The 18400-nt window shown below is 42.2% G+C and overlaps 1 protein-coding gene across 1 annotated transcript in view; it reads left to right on the forward strand.

Moving 5' to 3' along the window:
- Positions 1 to 18190, forward strand: part of LOC125887210 (kielin cysteine rich BMP regulator) — a 33318-nt gene extending 15128 nt beyond the window's left edge. The window contains exons 15-46 of the mRNA XM_049573868.1: positions 398 to 491; positions 583 to 732; positions 983 to 1089; positions 1182 to 1275; positions 1376 to 1549; positions 1632 to 1714; positions 1812 to 1905; positions 3589 to 3771; positions 3921 to 4091; positions 4210 to 4383; positions 4471 to 4553; positions 4629 to 4719; positions 4797 to 4879; positions 4976 to 5149; positions 5341 to 5520; positions 5604 to 5868; positions 6188 to 6270; positions 6353 to 6446; positions 6519 to 6692; positions 6791 to 6873; positions 9303 to 9423; positions 9509 to 9591; positions 9821 to 9920; positions 10037 to 10125; positions 11977 to 12079; positions 12178 to 12320; positions 12598 to 12770; positions 13948 to 14059; positions 14138 to 14239; positions 14347 to 14511; positions 14600 to 14900; positions 16411 to 18190. Of these exons, the coding sequence (XP_049429825.1) occupies positions 398 to 491; positions 583 to 732; positions 983 to 1089; positions 1182 to 1275; positions 1376 to 1549; positions 1632 to 1714; positions 1812 to 1905; positions 3589 to 3771; positions 3921 to 4091; positions 4210 to 4383; positions 4471 to 4553; positions 4629 to 4719; positions 4797 to 4879; positions 4976 to 5149; positions 5341 to 5520; positions 5604 to 5868; positions 6188 to 6270; positions 6353 to 6446; positions 6519 to 6692; positions 6791 to 6873; positions 9303 to 9423; positions 9509 to 9591; positions 9821 to 9920; positions 10037 to 10125; positions 11977 to 12079; positions 12178 to 12320; positions 12598 to 12770; positions 13948 to 14059; positions 14138 to 14239; positions 14347 to 14511; positions 14600 to 14900; positions 16411 to 16631 (4347 nt within the window). The 3' untranslated portion in view covers positions 16632 to 18190. The remainder of the gene's footprint in view (positions 1 to 397; positions 492 to 582; positions 733 to 982; positions 1090 to 1181; positions 1276 to 1375; positions 1550 to 1631; positions 1715 to 1811; positions 1906 to 3588; positions 3772 to 3920; positions 4092 to 4209; positions 4384 to 4470; positions 4554 to 4628; positions 4720 to 4796; positions 4880 to 4975; positions 5150 to 5340; positions 5521 to 5603; positions 5869 to 6187; positions 6271 to 6352; positions 6447 to 6518; positions 6693 to 6790; positions 6874 to 9302; positions 9424 to 9508; positions 9592 to 9820; positions 9921 to 10036; positions 10126 to 11976; positions 12080 to 12177; positions 12321 to 12597; positions 12771 to 13947; positions 14060 to 14137; positions 14240 to 14346; positions 14512 to 14599; positions 14901 to 16410) is intronic.
- The last annotated feature ends 210 nt before the right edge of the window (positions 18191 to 18400 follow it).

Raw genomic sequence — 18400 nt, forward strand, 5'->3', positions numbered from 1 at the left:
TTCAGCTTGTTGTCGAAGAGGAATAAAGAAACCTGGAAATATGAGAGATTTTTTACTTATTTAGATTAGATGACTCATACCAATTCACCAATTATTCCAATTATGAAATTAGTTGGCAGTTAATTTAATAGTTGACAACTAATCGATTAACCTTTGCAGCTCTAGAAGAAAGTGGGCAAGTGTGTTTTATCTTTATTTACAAAGAGATGTTATACATTTGTCTTACATCTCAAAAAAAGTCTAATGTTTTCACTCTCTTTTGGCTCTTAGAGCACTGTATGACTATATTTTTTTTACAGCACCCAGTGGGCACATAATAGCTGTTAGGGTTCTGTATGCTCCTATAAACTGAAACACACTGTAATCATAATGTTTTCATACTTTATGTCTGCTACAGGGTGGGAATGTCATTTGCCGTGAAGAGAAGTGCCCTCCTGTCCCATGCTCCAACCCTATTATAGATCCACATCTGTGCTGTCCAATCTGTAAAGGTAATGATGCACACACACATACACACACACACACGCAAGCGCAGCTCATCAATAAATATACTGTATGAAAACTCCTCTTTTCTCATTATAGCCTGCGTGTTGGAGGGGGTGGAATATGAGGAAGGCTCCAAATGGCACCCTGAGGGTCCCTGTTCCAGCTGCACCTGTGTGAATGGAGAGACGGTGTGTACACACACACAGTGTGGCCCCACTGAGTGCCTGCATCCCACCAAGATCACTGGTAAGAGTGTGTGTGTCTGAGGCTACACTGACATTAATACGTTTTCATTTTAAACTGCATAACTATTGCTATGTTTACACCTGGTATCGACACTATTCTGGCATTTTGGAACCCCTAAAATGGAGACCTTTGAAAATGCTGCTGGCCCCATTTTAGTCGGGACCGGTGGAAACGAAGACCTACCCAAAACGCCGTACTTTGTTCATATGCTGACGACTGTGTAACCTCACTGTCTCTTTCCTTTCCTTAGGCTCCTGTTGTGCAGTGTGTGAAAGCTGCACCTATAACCATCGTATCTATAGCAACGGCCAGAGGTTTACAACCCCTGACCACCCATGCCACATCTGCACATGTCAGGTGAGTGCACTGATGTTCACACACACACACACACACACTACACAGTACTGTTCACCTTCAAACCTGCTGATACGGCCTTCCTTTCTCCTCAGCATGGCAGTGTAGAGTGTGAGAGGAGACCTTGTCCTCCACTTAACTGCTCCAACCCATACACACCAGCTGGAGAGTGCTGCCCTAAATGTCCAGGTACGCAACCTCAGAAAGAGATTTGGTCATGAATCAATTTTAATTTGAATAAGTTTATTCTCAGCTCACTATAGTGTCTGTGTGTTTGTATCTTTCCCAGACTGCTCCTTTGAAAACCACGTATTTGTGGATGGAGAGGCTTTTCCTAACCCTGTGAGTGTGTGTGAGGAGTGTAGGTGTGTGAGCGGCCAGATTGACTGCCACCAACCGCAATGCCCTAATCCTCGCTGTAACGCTCCTCTACCTGGAACGTGCTGTCAGAACAACTGCAACGGTGAGAAAACATGGATTTTCTATCAGTTAAACATATTTAACAAATCAAAATCTCACAGTTACATAATATCCCTCTGCATCAGGCTGCAGCTACGCTGGGAAGGAGTATCCCAATGGAGAGGAGTTTCCTCATCCTACTGACAGATGCAGGACATGCAGCTGCATCGTAAGAATAATCAGTATCACAGCACGACTCCTGCTGTGTTCACCTGTGGTCTTCTTGAAGCAGGTTTTTATTTCAATCTGTGTTGTGTTTGTTGTAGAATGGGAATGTCCAGTGTCTGATGAGGAGATGTCCACCGCTGCCGTGCTCGAACCCAAATGTGCTGCCTGGAGAATGCTGCCCCCAGTGTCCTGGTAAGGATGTGCAAGAAAGATAAAACAGGGATGTGAGATGTCTGTGGCAGTGACTGTGATGCGTGCCTGCTGTGCTAGAAAGTTGAAGGAGGAGTGCAGTGAAGTTAAAAACAGGTGTCCTCTAAAAGCAATGGGAGGTTGGTAATTGTATGTTCTCACCCTAATCGGCCTCACAGTGGTCACAGCTCATAGAGGCAATTTGGATGCGTAAAATCCATTAGCATCCTTTTACCACAATTTTGTCGAAAAGCTTTGAGTGAAATCTGAACACAGTCATGACACACAAATTTTTGAATTCAGTGTGACTCACACTTTCCCATGATACCTACATCTCTGATGCCCATCTCAAAAAGACTGCCTTAAATCCCGTTAGAAAACAGAATGTCATGTGGATGGATGAAATCAGATTTGAAATAATACAACACTATATACAGCACAAATTTAATCTTTATTCCTTATTTTGTTGATTGTTTTTATCTGCTAGCTTAATGTCTGTTATCAGCTGAGTGTAACATCACATCAGTTGTTGCCAGATCTCACGAGAGTATGTTGCTAAAACAGAGACATGTCTCGAACAAATTTAATTTTCTTCTGATTTGTCTGTCAGAAAAATGCCATTTCAGTGTAATAATGTTTAGAAGGATTGGGGCTGTTAAAATGGGGTCCAATATTTACTTCAGTGACTATGGGACGAAGGAAATGGTTATAATCTGTACTCGTGTTCAGTTTCCTATTGCAATGAATGGCCGCAGCTGGTCTTCTAAAGGGGCGCGACACTGGTGAAGCCCATGTGTCACAGATACAGGAGATGAAACTGAAGTGGGCTGTCTCAGTTTATTAATGGACTCTAGTTGTAGCCTCCTGCTTTGCTAATGATCTGAGTGTCTCCCAAAGCTGCCAGCATTATGGTTTTTACACTTAACTGAACAGATTTACACTTTGCTAGTGAGCCCTTTGGAAAGTACCAAAATTATTTGAATGCAATTTGGACTAATTGGTGTTGTGCGAAGAATCACCTAAAAAGCTTATAATTTTTTTATTTATTTTTCCATTTAGCACTTTTCAAGCTGAGCACAAAAGGCTTTCCAGATTAAAAGATTTACAGAATGAAAATTAAAAAATCAAAAACACATGTAAAAAATCAAAAACCCACTGTTTGATGTAGAAGAAGAATTAAGAAAAGAAGAGCACATATGTCAAGCATCACTGAGGTGGGGGGCCCCACAAAGACCATCCAGCAATGTGTTGGGTGGAGTATGGGCCCTTATAAATGATTACCACCTTGGAAATATGTGTTCAGAAAGTTGCAGTTGTATTCTGTCTATCTATTTTTGATTTAATTTAATTTAACGTATTAGCTCTAAAATGTTTGCCTATTTATTTTAAATACAGCTATTAGGCCCATTTTTGCTCGTATTTTTAATTGTTTTTTTATCTTTATATACAAACCAGTGGCTTCCTATTGTCTTCATCTGATATTTTGCCATCAAGGATTTAGAGTTTGAAGATTTAGATCAAATGCTATATTTTTTAATTTCACCGGCTGTACTGCTTCTGTGGTTGATATGATGTTCATTTGTGTGATGATCTGCTATTGAGTTTGTTTCTTCACACATGATGGTCGAACACAGCAGAGATTATGACGCTGTATAGTTGATATAGTTTTCCCTCATATTCCCTCAGCTCCTCCTTTGGACTGTGTGTACGAGCAACGATCCTACAGACACACTGAGCGTTTCTACCACCCAGCTGACAGCTGTCGAACATGCACCTGCACCAATGGGACTGTTCACTGTCAGCGCAAGCCCTGCACATTCGCTCCATGCTCTCACCCCATCACACAGCAGTGCTGCCGGACCTGTGAAGGTACATTAAGTCCTGCCAAGATAACTTAAAGACAAAGCACTTTTCATATTTTGATCAAGCACATTCTGTCATCTGTTGCAACAAAAGAAAGTTTGACACAGATGTTTTTCTAGTCAAATAGTTTCCTTTATGTCTTATTTCCCTCGCAGGCTGCCTATATGAGGGCCAAGAGCGATCTAATGGGGAGACGTGGGATGATGCATCAGACCCATGTGCACAGTGTATTTGCCGTGAGGGCTCTGTCCAGTGTGAGAGGAAGCGCTGTCCACTGGCCAACTGTAACCACCCAGTCCGGAGACAGTGCTGCATGTCCTGTGATAGTGAGTGTCACCCTTACTGAGGAGGATCCACAGACTTTCCTGTCAGCACTTTCCTTGGGAAGTGTTTTCTCTTGGTTATCTCAAAAATATCTTAATCTCCATTTTTTTCGACTTGCAGGCTGCATGTTTCATGGTAAAGAATATCCTGATGGCACTGAGTTTGCTGATGACAAAGACCCCTGTGGCGTGTGTTACTGTTACGGCGGGGAGGTCATCTGCACCAAGATACCTTGCAATGGAGAATGCAGCCACCCTTACAAACCACCTGGGCAATGCTGTGGAGAATGTGAACGTATGTAAAGTCAAAGTCATTCCTGGTTTAGGATCATTGCTTTAAAATGTTACAAAGTGACAAAACAAACCTGTTTTTATTTTATAGGCTGCTTCTATAACAATGCAGTCCTCGCAAACGGACAGTCGATCCCTGACCCAGGAAACCTCTGTGCTGAATGCACCTGTCAGGTAGCATCAACACACACATACACATTCCTGCTGGTTAATCTCTCGAGCCAATGTGTCGTGCTTCTTCTTCTACAGAGCGGTTCAGTGCGATGTGTGAAGAAGACGTGTCCAGCAGCCTGCTGTACTCACCCGATCACCGACCCGTGTGGCTGCCCTGTCTGTGATGGTAACCAGCTTACAAAATATCGCAGTTCACGCTATATAGAATAAATAAGTACTGATATTTCACTCTACTGTGTGTAGGTTGTCAGTTCCAAGGTGTGACTTATGTTGACGGACAGATCCTTCCAGGAGGAGAGGGCGGGTGCCAGGACTGCACGTGCTCAGTGAGAGGGAGAAGGGCTGGATTTGGTTTTGGGAGTTGCTGTACCCTCACAGCTACTGTACATTTTTTTCTTTCTTTCTTTCTTTTTTTTACATAGAAAGGTGAAGTGGTGTGTGCACAGAGAAGATGCCCTGCGGTGTCATGCCCACACCCAGGACTGGATGGGTGTGCATGCAGAGTGTGTGATGGATGCAACTTTAATGGACGAGACTGTTTCAACGGAGAGCGGTTCCCGCACCCTACAGACCACTGTCAGCTCTGCTCCTGTCTGGTACTACCACACGTGCATTTTATTTTCCATGCACTGTAGATTTTTGTTTGTAGATTTAAGATTTAAGATTTAAGATTTAGAGCACTATAGGAGGACTGTAGCTGACTATGTAAGGGAAATATTGTCATCCTCATTGTGTGCGTGCGTGGGTGTGTGTGTGTGTGTGTGTGTGTGTGTGTGTGTGTGTTTAGAACGGCGCTGTGGTGTGTTCGCACATGTCTTGTCCAAGTGTTTCCTGTGCGCGTCCAGTGACTCCTCCTGGGGAGTGCTGCCCTGTCTGCACAGGGATCTGTCTTCATCAGGGGAGGGAGTATGAGTCCGGCTCCACCTTCACTTCTCCCTCCGATCCCTGCTCGTCATGCTCCTGTCTGGTCAGTCTGACAGTTCTTACCGAATGAAAAAGACTGTGCATATAATCAAAATTCTTACTGTCTGATTCCTTTTTCTCTTTCAGAATGAGGTGGTGAACTGTCAGAGGAGACCGTGTCCAGTCCGCTGCTCCCACCCAGTCCCTTCAGATACCTGCTGCCCCGTCTGTGACTCTTGTCTGTATGAGGGTGTCGTCCACTCTCACAGTCACACCTTCACACCCTCCTCCAACCCCTGCCAGCGCTGCACTTGTGTCAGAGGCACTGTCACCTGTGTGCCTCTGGTCTGCCCGCCAACACCCTGTCTCCGACCAGTTACCAGGCCAGGACAGTGCTGCCCTGAGTGCACAGGTACAAACTGAATGTGAAGGCCTACATGTGTTTCACTCTAGCAAATTTGTGGCCTCAATATTTAATAAACTTTTATGTTCAGAAATATTTTTTATTGTCGTTTCATTTTGGATTTATCACTTCCTGCAATTTAACTCTAAAAAGCACCTAAAGGTGTTTGTGGGAGTTGATAAAAGCCACCTCAAATTCACGCAAATGATCACAAAAATCACATGGGCACAAACTTACATACACATATAAACATGACACATGAAAACAAACCATATCTCTCTGAACCTCATTGAGAATTTTTTTCGTCTTTGTCTCTTGTCTGTCTCAGCGTGTTCACTCGATGGACAGGAGTTCAGTGACGGGCAGGCATGGACTCTGCGTTCAAACCACTGTTCCACCTGCACTTGCCAGGTCTGACTCTTCTATCACTGTCTATTCTCTCCATATTTGCACTTTCCTTGTATTTAAGCACTAATCTATCTGAGTCTTGCAGGCAGGTGAGGTGCAATGTGCATCTCCTGAGTGTCCCAAGCTGTCTTGTATGCACCAGGTGACTGATCCAGGGGCCTGCTGTCCTCGCTGCAGAGGTAACTTGATCACTGAAAATTATAATCGCAGAAGGAGATCGTTTTTACCAGCTGTTTAATTGTCCCTCTCAGGTTGTATGTATGGAGGAGAGGAGCATGCTGAGGGCAGCAGCTGGTTCGCAGACTCCACTCCCTGTATGACGTGCATGTGTGTGGACGGGGTGACCACCTGCTCTGAAGTACGCTGTCTATCTCCATGCATCAACTTCATCAGCGTGCCCGGGGAGTGCTGCCCTGTCTGCGCTGGTAAGCTAATGAAAAAATCTAAGGCACACTCATGTTTCCTATTAGGATTTTCTTTCACTGTGGTGCTTGATAATTTTATATGATTGTTTTTTGAGCAGACTGTGTATTTGAGGGCCGAGTGTACGGTCCAGGTGAGAGTTTCCATCCAGCAGATGACCCCTGTCAGATCTGCACTTGTGAGGTACGATGCATACACACCTAACAACTGAAAACCTGATTACGACATTTTTATCTGTAGCTTGTTAATGTAGTGAATATTTAAAGATTTTTTTAGATGAACTGATTAATCTTTTAGTATAAGATAAGAAAAGAAACTGTGTGATACATTACAGTTGCTCTGTTTTTTATAATTAAAAAATAGAGAGAGCAACTGTTAATAATAATGAGGCTTATTTTATAATAATTATAATTATAAATAATTAATTATAATTATAATTATAAAAAAATAGAAGTATAAAATAAGGAGTGTGCATTAAGAAGCCATATATACACTGATCAGCCAAAACATTCAAACCACTGATAGGTGAAATGAATAATATCGATAATCTCGTTACAAAGCAATGTTCTGCTGGGAAACCTTTGGTCCTGGAATTTATGTGGATGCCACTTAAAGGGATAGTGCACCCAAAAAATGAAAATTCAGCCATTATCAGCTCACCCATATGCTGAGGGAGGCTCAGGTGAAGTTTTAGAGTCCTCACATCACTTGCGGAGATCCAAGGGGAGAGTGGGTAGCAACATAACTCCACCTAATGCAGGCTGACGGCGCCCCAGAATCAAACGTCCAAAAACACATAATTGAAACCACAAAATATCTCCATACTGCTCGTCCGTAGTGATCCAAGTGCGCAGACGTGAGCGCAGTGCACAGAGAAGCAGTCAGAGCTACAGGCTACATTGAGGCTAAAAACAGAGTTTAAATAATGTTTTTCCAAACAGCTTTTTATGTCAGGGCTTCAGGACACTTGGATCACTACGGACGAGCAGTATGGAGATATTTTGTGGTTTCAATTATGTGTTTTTGGACGTTTGAATCTGGGGCGCCGTAAGCCTCCATTAGGTGGAGTTGTGTTGCTACCCCCTCTCCCCTGGGATCTCTGGAAGTGTTTTGAGGACTCTAAAACTTTACCTGAGCCTCCATCGGCATGAGGGTGAGTAGATAATGGCTGAATTTTCATTTTTGGGTGCACTATCCCTTTAAAACGCACCAACCCACCATTGCAGACCAGGTACACCCCTCTCATGGCAACAGCACTCCCAAGTGGCAGTGGCATCCCCAGCAGGACAGTGTGCCATGCCACACCCCTAAAACTGTTAAGAAATGGTCAGAGGAATGTGACAAAGAGCTCAAGGCATTGACCTGGCCACCCAGTTCCCCAGACCCCAATCTGATGGAGCATTCATGAGATGTGCTGGTACACCAGACGTACCTCTGATCCACTGTGGAGCTTCGTTGGATCAGACTTGGCTCTGACATGTCAAGGCATGGACACAGGACCTTTGGGGATGTCCTGTGTTGTCTGGCGTCGGGGTGTTAGTGGCAGACCCTTTGAGACCTGCTGGTTATAAGGTGGGGTACCAGCATGTCCTACAGACAATGAATCAGATTGAGGTCTGGGGAATTTGGAGGCCAGGTCATTATCTTGAGCTCTTTGTCACATTCTACGTGCCATTCGTAGTGCACGTCAGGTGGCATCCACATGGATTTCAGAACAACCCATTTTCATCAGAATATTGCACTGTAACATGATGGTCAATGTTATTCACCTCACCCATCAGTGGTTTTAATATTTTGGGTGATGGATGTATATATTGTGTTAGACATATATTGTGGCTGAATGCACAATTTTAACATAATTCTTATTTTTTCATTTATATTTTTTTGCTATGCTATTATACAGTATAAGAGCAACTGTAATGTGTCACATGGTTTCTTATCTTATCTCATGTTAAAAGATTAATCTATTCATCTTAACAAAGTTATATTATCACTACAACTTTATGATTTCTCTGTGTTATATACATTATAAAATCAATTGTAACATGTCACAACAAAACAGAATTTCTTACCTTATCTTATCTGTGTCTTATGAAATGTATGAAATATGTACAAATATGTTCCAAATACTACAAAGTGTGTTAGGTATAGATACAGCAATAGAATAAATGATAATGAACTTAAAAGAAGTATTGTACAAATGAATTATTGCAGAGCATATTGTACAGTTGAACTACTGCACAAATTATTGTACCATTAAGTTTTTAATGTATAAAACATCAGAAAATAGTGAAAATGGCCTGCACAAGTTCCAGAGGTCAGTGTTCTGAATCCCAAAGATTTCAATTACCAGTTAAATAAAACAGAAAAGCAGTAAATCATCCATTTCCAAATGATTATTAAACTGTCTGTCTCTGATTAATCTTCTGTCACTCAGTTTTATAGATGAATCGAGTTTCAGCTCTACTTAATAACAGGGGTTAAAACGGTACTAATTGAAACAGATATGGAAGATCCTATGGAAGATCCAGAGGTTTCATTGGCAGTAGTAGTTAAATTAGAAGTTATATTAGTAACTGTGGTGGTTGTAATCCAAGCTGTTTGTGTCGCAGGTGATGCCAGATGGAGAGCAACACCTGAGGTGTTACCGAAAGCAGTGTCCCAGTCTGGTCGACTGTCCCAAGAACAACATCTTGTTCTCCAGCCCAGACTCCTGCTGTCCTGTCTGTGCACGTCAGTACTAAACCGCCTTTTGTGATACACCGTGTATTATCTCTGCACTGTCACTGAGCTTTGTGACATCTGTGTGTTTGTTTAGAGCCTCTCAGTAACTGCACCTCTGCGCTGATTGGCAACGAGGTCTTGGCGACAGATGACCCTTGTTTTACCTGCCAGTGCAAGGTACCGTAGCGACGACATGCACCTTGTCTTCTGTCCATCATCTCTTAGAAACCATATAGCCTAAATTTTTTTATTTTTAACCATTTCATTTGCCTATAAATGATAGGAAATGTCAGAGTGCAATGAGTTTCAGTTTGACATCTCTGCCCTTTGAGATCTAACTGTTCTGATCAGATTACAGTCCAGATACCATGTGACTCTGTGCAGTGATACTGTGTCTGTGATTTAGGACTTGACTTGGACCTGCTTACATCAGAACTGCCCTCCACTCACTTGCCCTCTTCATGAACAGTTCAATTCTCCAGAGTCATGCTGCCCTGTTTGTAAATGTGAGATATCACCGTCTTTCTTACAGTTTGTCTGTTCGCTGTGTCTTTTAACGTTTTAAGCAAGTCCTAACATCCATTATTATTATATCGTGACGGTTCTCCTGTGTTTCATACAGATTGTGTGATTGACGGCTCGAACAGACATGTGCCCAACGGCAGCAGCTGGACAGACAGCGATGACGACTGCGTCACATGTACCTGTAATGTGAGTCTTACAGAAATACTCACACTGTTCATGCCAAATATCTCAAGCAGCGTTCAAGACTGTTGTTTGTCAGCGTGTTGCAAACAAAAGAGTCTGACATTTCAAATCCCTAAAAAACAATAAAACTAGAAGAGCACGTTGAGACCGCAGACCTCCGCCAAGGCCAAATGCTCGCAATGCTAACAAAAGTGAAAAATAATTTGTATATCTGCCTCGTGATTTGGACCCGCTCCAAAATTTAACGGGTTCTTCCTTGGCCCATGTTACACCATTCCACCAAGTTTTATGATAATCTGTGCAGAAGTTTTTCCGTGATCCTGCTGAGGAACAGAAAACAAATCAACAAAGAAACCCTCTGATCCAAAAACATTTCAATCAGGAGAGACTTGTTCAGAGAGAGAGAAAATATTTATTTACATGACGCACATAAGTATGAGGAATGTGAAAAGTCTTTGGCGATTTGAGCCCATTGTGACGTTATCTATTCCAGGAGGGTTGTGAAGGTGTTGTAGATTAGGGATCTCCCCCTACGGAGTCTAGACGCTGGTGGTGGTAATGGGGGTGATGAGATGAGATAAAGAGGAAGCTGAGGGTATGGATGAGAAGAGGAATGGGCTTTTGATGAGGCCTGGATAAGGAGACTGGAGGTGAATGGGGTCAAGGAGGGTGCAACGATTCCGCCTAAAATGACAGCTGACAGGAGCAGAGAGGAGAACAGATTTAAAGTTTGGCTGAAGCAATGTGAATGGCTGAATGAGCTCGTGGCTGGTTTGACTGGCTGACCAGGAGAGGGAACACCCTTAACCAGATGATTAGAGGGAGTGGTGGGGTGGGATGGAGAGAGAATGGTGAATGAATAAAGCATAAAGAAAGTAATAAAGATCTGGTCCATCTGATGCTGGTTTTGTTGATGTTTTTTGCAGTTTCATCACTGCTACCAATGCCTCTGTAGCCAGTATCTCACTATCACTATCCTCATTCATATTTTAAGAATCTACAAATTATATTCAGCCACAAAATCAGCCTGAAAAGCTGGAAATCAGAACGGGAGCACAGAGAGTTGTTGCATAGAAATGACACACTGTCTCATCCAGTTGCATCGGTGTGAACCAGCAGGTTGCAGAATGGCGCATTGCACTATGAATAAGGCGTTTATCTCTACATACTTTGTGGGTTGTCTCCCCAAGGATCTTCATGCTGTTCTACAGTAGCCTAAACAGACAGATAAACCCTGGTTCCAGATAGGGCCATTTGCATTGTTGCATCAGCCGCCGTAGTTCTCTTACACTCTTGGCACACAGTAGAAGTTTCAGTTCTGTAATGTCACCTCAAGATGCTACTAAATCCTACACACTGGGCCTTTAATTAAAAGAGTAGATGTATAGCAACAAAATGTACTTTGAGTATTAAAACCAAAAGTCCTCATTATGCAGAATGGCCTCTGTCAGTGTTATATTATTTGATCGTGCAAGCAGCACTAAATGGTGTAATTAGTCAAGGTGAAGCTTATTGTAACTGTTTCATATACAATCAGTAACAAGGCATCATATTTTAGAAACTGATTCTTTTTTTTTGTATGTAAAATTTGAATCTGAAAGGTAACAAGAAACTCTATCTGTCAGAGTAACTTGAGTAAGAAGCGCACATTTCTCTCTGATATGGGGTGAAAGAGGTATAGAGCAGCATAACACTTGAGTTATGTAAGCTACCTCAAAATTGTACTGAAGTTCAGTACATGAGTAAATGTACTTAATTACTCTCACCACTGGACAAGACTGGTAATAGATCTTGTATCTGTTCAGACCATTTTCTTCTAAAGTAATCTTTTTTCTTTCCGTGTTTCCTCTTTAGTTGGGCTACATCGAGTGCACCATTGAAGAGTGTTTACCTGCAGTTTGTCTGGATGCTCAGAGGCCAGTGAAGATTCCAGGGAAATGCTGCTATGAATGCCAAGGTATCCCAGACAGCCAACACAGTGAGCGTCCCTAACTTTAGTGTTGTGACTAACAAGTTTAATCTGTGTGTGTCTGTGTTTGTGCGTGTGTGTTGTAGACTCCGAGGCGTCGTGTTTGCACCAGGGAACAGTGTATCACTCCAACGAGCAGTGGGAGGTGGATGAGTGCACCAGCTGTACGTGTGTGTACGGAGACGTGCACTGTCAAAGTGAACGCTGCCCTCCCCTCACCTGTGCAACAGTCAGTATTATAAACACGCACACTCTTTCTCAGTGTTTCATCATAGTCTGAAATTTTCCCATGATGCTTCAGTGTCCTGAATTTTTATTCTGTAAAGAGAGACTAAATATCTGACATCTCTCATCAGTGTTTACACTCTGGCTCCTCAGGGCTCATTTTGACACTTCAGTCTCCTGGGTTCCTCTTAGTTACACAGACAGTGTATCTGAATATACGTGTGTGTTTCTGTGTGTGTGTGTGTGTGTGTGTGTGTGTGTGTGTGTGTTTGCTCTCTCAGGATGAGATGCCAGCCATCGTCCCAGGTTTGTGTTGTCCTCACTGCCTGCCTCGTCCAGCCACCTGCATTGCCTTCGGCGACCCTCATTATCGCACCTTCGACGGACGCATGCTGCACTTCCAGGGGGCCTGCACTTACATCCTGGCACAGGACTGTGAGGGAGGAGACTTCAGGTGAGTGGGTCGCCATGGTTACCCAATAAAGTGCTGTAGTAAGCGTGTTTTGTCTACTCCTTCAACTACTACTGATACTTCCCTTCCACAGTTACAGTTACCCTCTAAAAACAATCCAAATAACCTGTGACAAGAGATCAGAAGTAGATGTTAACTGGTTTTTAAGACCCCAAAAACATGTTTTCTAAGACAGCTTCTAAAATGTTCGGGTCTTAACGTGAAAAAAAATTCTGCCAAATTTTGAACAGATTTGCTTATTGACTTATGACTGATTTATGTATTCAGTTTTCTTTTAGCTCCTCCCCCTGGTTTGAAATGTGAGTGACTCTGATGGAAAAAGTTGATGTTGCATATTTACATGCAGTTGAGGGAGAGTAATTATAAGCACATCACGCAGGCACAAGGCTATCAGTAACAGTGCACATGAAGAAATAAGTAACGCCTGCACACTATCTCTTTGCCATAAAACTTTAATGAAGCCACAGTTTTGATCCTGCTTGGATCTTCATCAGGTCAAAATCGTTTTGGCCCATCCAAGCAGGATCAAAACTGTGTCTTCATTAAACTTTTGTGGCATGAAGTGTGCAGGTGTTACTTTATTTACTCACATACTTACCTGGCCCACTCAGGATTTAGCAGTATTGTAATCAAAATGGGATGCTAGCTGGTAAGTTGCTTGCTTATGTTTCAAGGACACTGTTGATTATATTAAACAAGTCACACACTCCTGATGAGTTATGGAGTGTTACACCATAATAAATAATGTTTTTTCCTTTCCTGAACTTTAACTTTGATTGTTTTATGTTTAGTCATGTGCATTTAATGTTCAAGATTAGTACTTTAGGTTTTTAGAGTTTTCTGGCTGTAAGTGGTCACATGCCAGAAAGGTTTGGTGCCGTAAAGTAACTAGCAGCAGCAAAACGGATTGGATGTGTGTCAGTTTGCAGACACATCCACTTTTCAAGATACTTTACTTTTGTAACCTGCTATTAAGACTGAAGCAACAACTTTTGATTTCAAGTCCTCGCTAACGTTCAATTAAAAAAATATATCAATCGACATGTCTTTTTATGTGACCTTTGAATGAAGAAGCTGATTTTTAAAGTAAATTACTGATATTGAAATGTTAATACTGTATATGTCCTGCTCTATGACTCCTGTTTGTTTGTTTGTACAGCATTCATGCCACTAACGATGATCGTGGGCGTAAAGGAGTGTCCTGGACTAAAGAGGTGACTGTGTTTATAGGAGAGATCACAGTGCAGCTGCTCCAGGACTGGGTCGTGAAGGTTTGTGTGTACAAATAATGCAAATAATTTTTAAACAATCATGTTTGTGTCATGCATCAACTAAGCCGTACTCCTCAGGTGAATGATGAGGTCGTGGCGTTGCCGTTCCTCAGAGAACCGTACATCTATGTAGAACGACAAACCAACACCATCTTACTCAACACTAACATCGGGCTGAAGGTACAGTCTTGTCTCTTTTATGATATAATAACATATGATTGGAAACACTAACAGTTCGGGCACTCCCAAATTCTGTCACACATTGACACTCACTGGCTCACCTTTAGGTGCTGTGGAGTGGACGTTCACATCTAGAAGTGAGTGTTCCAGGCTCCTATAAGGACCACATGTGTGGCCTCTGTGGAAACTTCAACAACTACTACCAGGATGACCTCCGAATGCCCAATGGACGGATCAGCCTGTCAGAGTCTGACTTTGGCAACAGCTGGAGGGTAAAATAAATACATATAGAGACAGAATAAAATAAAGTGAAACTGTCATACAAAAACAAATCTTTTAAAATCTGTTTTTTCATTGTAGGTCACAAATGGTAGCCACGCCCTTTCATCCTGTCGCCCCGGCGAGAATGTCGACCCCTGTAAAGATGCAGGTTACCAGGCTAAGAAGGGGGCCAACGCTCGCTGTAAGGTCCTGAAGTCGGCCGCCTTTAAGCCCTGCCATCGGGTGGTGCCTCCTGAGCCGTGGTACGGAGCCTGTGTGTACGACCTCTGTGCCTGTGGGGCCAACACTGATGAGTGCCTGTGTGACACTCTGGAGGCCTACGCAAGTCAGTGCAGAGAAGCCGGAGTCATCCTGAAATGGAGGAGTCCCTCACTGTGTGGTGAGTGAAACACATACTTAAAGGTCCTGATAACATATCTTTTAATCCGCTTCTGAGTAAGAGCGATGGGGGAAAGCGATACATGTGGGTAATAATCGGCCAAAGTACATAATAGATGGGTCATTGGAGATGTGCAGCCATGTTGGGACAGAAAGCAAACCAGGACTAGAAATGTGCACTGAGCAGACTACAGATGTCAACCAGGTGGCATCCGGAGCTGATCATGGCCACTAGAGACGTACATGCAGCACAGCTAAACAAGATGGTTGTAAAGATAACAAAAATGGGTCTTTTTTTTCATCTCGTATTGTGCCTAACTGTAGAGGATCATAACATATTGGGTATGGGGTTAATATGCAGATACTGTGGTTCAAAGTGAGACCAAAGTTTTTTTATGGATGTCAGGTTTTGAGCCATGATGAAGGCCCAAATGTGGCCCACAACAGATGGTAAGGCTTCTTCTTTTTAGCCAAGACTATTTCCGGAAAACTTGCCATCCACTTCAGGGGAGTCAGCAGTCATTAATGATATAAAACTTTTTTTTTTTTTTTTACCAATTGTGAATCACCACAACCACAAGAAGTCCTTTAGCATACTGTCATACACATGCACACAAAATATTAGGCTGATTGGTCCAGTAGAATTCGAGATTAGCTGCCAAAAGACAGATGCACACACAGGACCAAACGCACGATCCCCTCCAGGCTTACACCTGGCAGAGATAATAATGATTCAGAGCTTATGACAAGATCAACATGTGAAGTTGTTTTTGTGCCTCAAACTGCACAAATTGCAGGAGTAACGAGTCAAAAATGTTTAATATCCCTGGAAGGCAACTCGGAGAGCTCAGACAAACATAACTAGCACATAATTAGCTAAGTATCCAGCTATCTGGTCAGAGCCCTGGATTTTAATAAGGCAGTGGATTGTAGGAAGAAACACCTTTTTAACAGAAGACAGCTCACACACAGTTGCTCTGTGTTTATGGCTGTTTATTTAATATTGCTAATGTTTGTCAGGCTCTAGGATGAATGCTTAGGTGATCAGTTTGACGTGCAGTTAGAGTGTCAATGTGGGAGTTGATGACAGTTGATAGAGGTGCAGACTGATGGCTTTAGATGGGAAATCATCAAGTTTTCAGGGGCTTTAAACATCTACTTTATGATTTTTCAACAATATAAAAAGTAAAGCGTGACAGGTGAGGATTTTTATGAACTACATGCGTAAGTAAAATAAATGTAACAGTCAAATATATAAAGTAGATTTTCTATTTCTACATCTCAAAATGACTTGGGCACTGTCTTGGATCAAACACTCACCAAAGTCAACCATCTCCTATTGTAAACTGCTCAGTGATGCTTTGCCACAACAATGTAGCCTCAAATAAAAATGAAAAGACGATGTTGTTTTCTTATTGCTGTCAGACACCTGCTAACTCCCACTGGTCACCCTTGAAGCTATAGTGGTCACAATGTTCTTATTGTTTTCTCTGTGTCACTGTCTTCCACAGCTGTGGGCTGTCCAGTGGAGAGGGGCTTTGTGTTTGACGAGTGCGGGCCCCCGTGTCCCGTAACCTGCTTTAACGTTGACGTACCACTGGGGGTTATAGAGAGCCACTGCTTCAAGCCCTGTGTCCCAGGCTGCCAGTGTCCTGCCGGTCTGGTTCTACACAACAACTACTGCATACAGCCAGAAAAGTGCCCCAAGATCATTCATGAAAAGTCCACATAAGTCTCTGGACTGCTCACGTTTAAGTGGACACTTGCTTGTATGCACATGCACTGTCACCTCTGCCCAGCTGGCCACCAAGGTCTTTAGATGTTGATATTTGGTTGAATGTAGGTTATGACATCCAGTGACCAAACATCAATGTCAGGACTAGTCTAATGTCAGCGTCAAAGTGACGTAGAATAAAGACAACAGATGACATTGATATTTTCTTGGTTTTAAGTTGTGTTTAACCAAAATCTAACGTCATCTAAAAGTCTCAAACATCATCAACAGCAAAATGTCATTATCTCAACCTCCTCACAAGATAGAATTGTAATGTTGTTAGAAAATGTAAAGGTCCAGTGTGTAAGATTTAGGGGGTTATTGGCATCTTTTGGTGAGGATTGCAGATTGCAAACCAGCTGAAACTTCTCCAGGTTAGAATTCCTTCAGTTTTCATCACTCAGGAGGTTTTTACTGGGAGCCGAATTATCCGCAGAGGTCTCTTCCCCTCCAAAACAAATGGACCAGGTGATTAAAACCAGTAAAAACACTGAAAGAAGTAGTTCCACATTACAAATTAGTGTTTCTCTTATGCTGTTTGGCATTTCAGAGATGGGCCGCTAGCCCCAGCTGCACCTGCTAAGGTCCGTAAGATCCAGACGTTCATAAGGTTTTTACTGGGAGCTGATTATCTGCAGATGTCTCCTCCTTTCCAAAACAAACCCATTGATTTAAACAAGAAAAACACTGACTGAAGCAGTTTCACTTTGAATGTCTATTTCTGGCGCTCTCTTCTCAGAGTGGGGCTTCTAACTACAATGGATGATGCAAAAATGTGATATTCAGAGCCATTGTTTGGTTTGTCCATTCTGGGCTACTGTAGAAACATGGCAGTGCAACATGACGGACTCCATAGACGAGGACCTGCTCCCTATGTAGATATAAACAGCTCATTATAAGGTAACGAAAACACAATTATTCTTGTTTTCAGGTGATTTTACACTACAGAAATATTTATTATATTTTATTCCATTTCTGTCAATATATACCCCTAAATCCTACACACTGGACCTTTAAAATATCATCAACCCAAAACTGTTCCGTCCATCCAACGGAAGAGTCCAGATTCTGTCTGACGTCACTGGTGCTAGATAATCTTCAATCCACTCAAGGACTGCATAAGCCTCCTGTTACTGTATACTGACGTCTGAAATGGAAAAACAGATAAACCTCCACCACCTGTGGATTTAACATATCGACTGAAGTGAAATACTGCATTTTTGTGTTTTTATTAACATATGTAGCACTGAATATTTGGATATTTATACTACACAAGGGTTTTTTTGGTTATAATTTCACGTGTATTGGTTTTTTTGTACTTGTTTTGTTTGACGCATAACTGTTGTCTGCCTTGAGGTTATTTTAACAGTATTATTTACTATACAAAGAGCATTTGTTTACTGTACAGGTTTATTTCAGCACTGTGCGATGTCTGACTGTATGAACCACATAATCTCAGGTACTCTTATCTTTTTTTTTGCTCTCTATCGTACAAATAAACAAAGGCTTCACTACTATTTCTTGTATTTCATCCATTATTGAGACATGAGTATAATTTTAGTGAAGCTTTATTTTATGGGTCTGTAATTTGTTTGTAATTTAACAGGAAGTTTGGAAATAAATATGTATTTGGTGCTAATTAAATGTAAGATAATGCAGACAAAGTGTTCAGTTGGTCCAATTAGCTGCTTGTGTACATGAGAAAAAATTTCAGTGAGTGTACAGCA

This window comes from Epinephelus fuscoguttatus, linkage group LG4 (genome assembly GCF_011397635.1).
Source record: "Epinephelus fuscoguttatus linkage group LG4, E.fuscoguttatus.final_Chr_v1".
Taxonomy (NCBI): Eukaryota; Metazoa; Chordata; class Actinopteri; order Perciformes; family Serranidae; genus Epinephelus; species Epinephelus fuscoguttatus.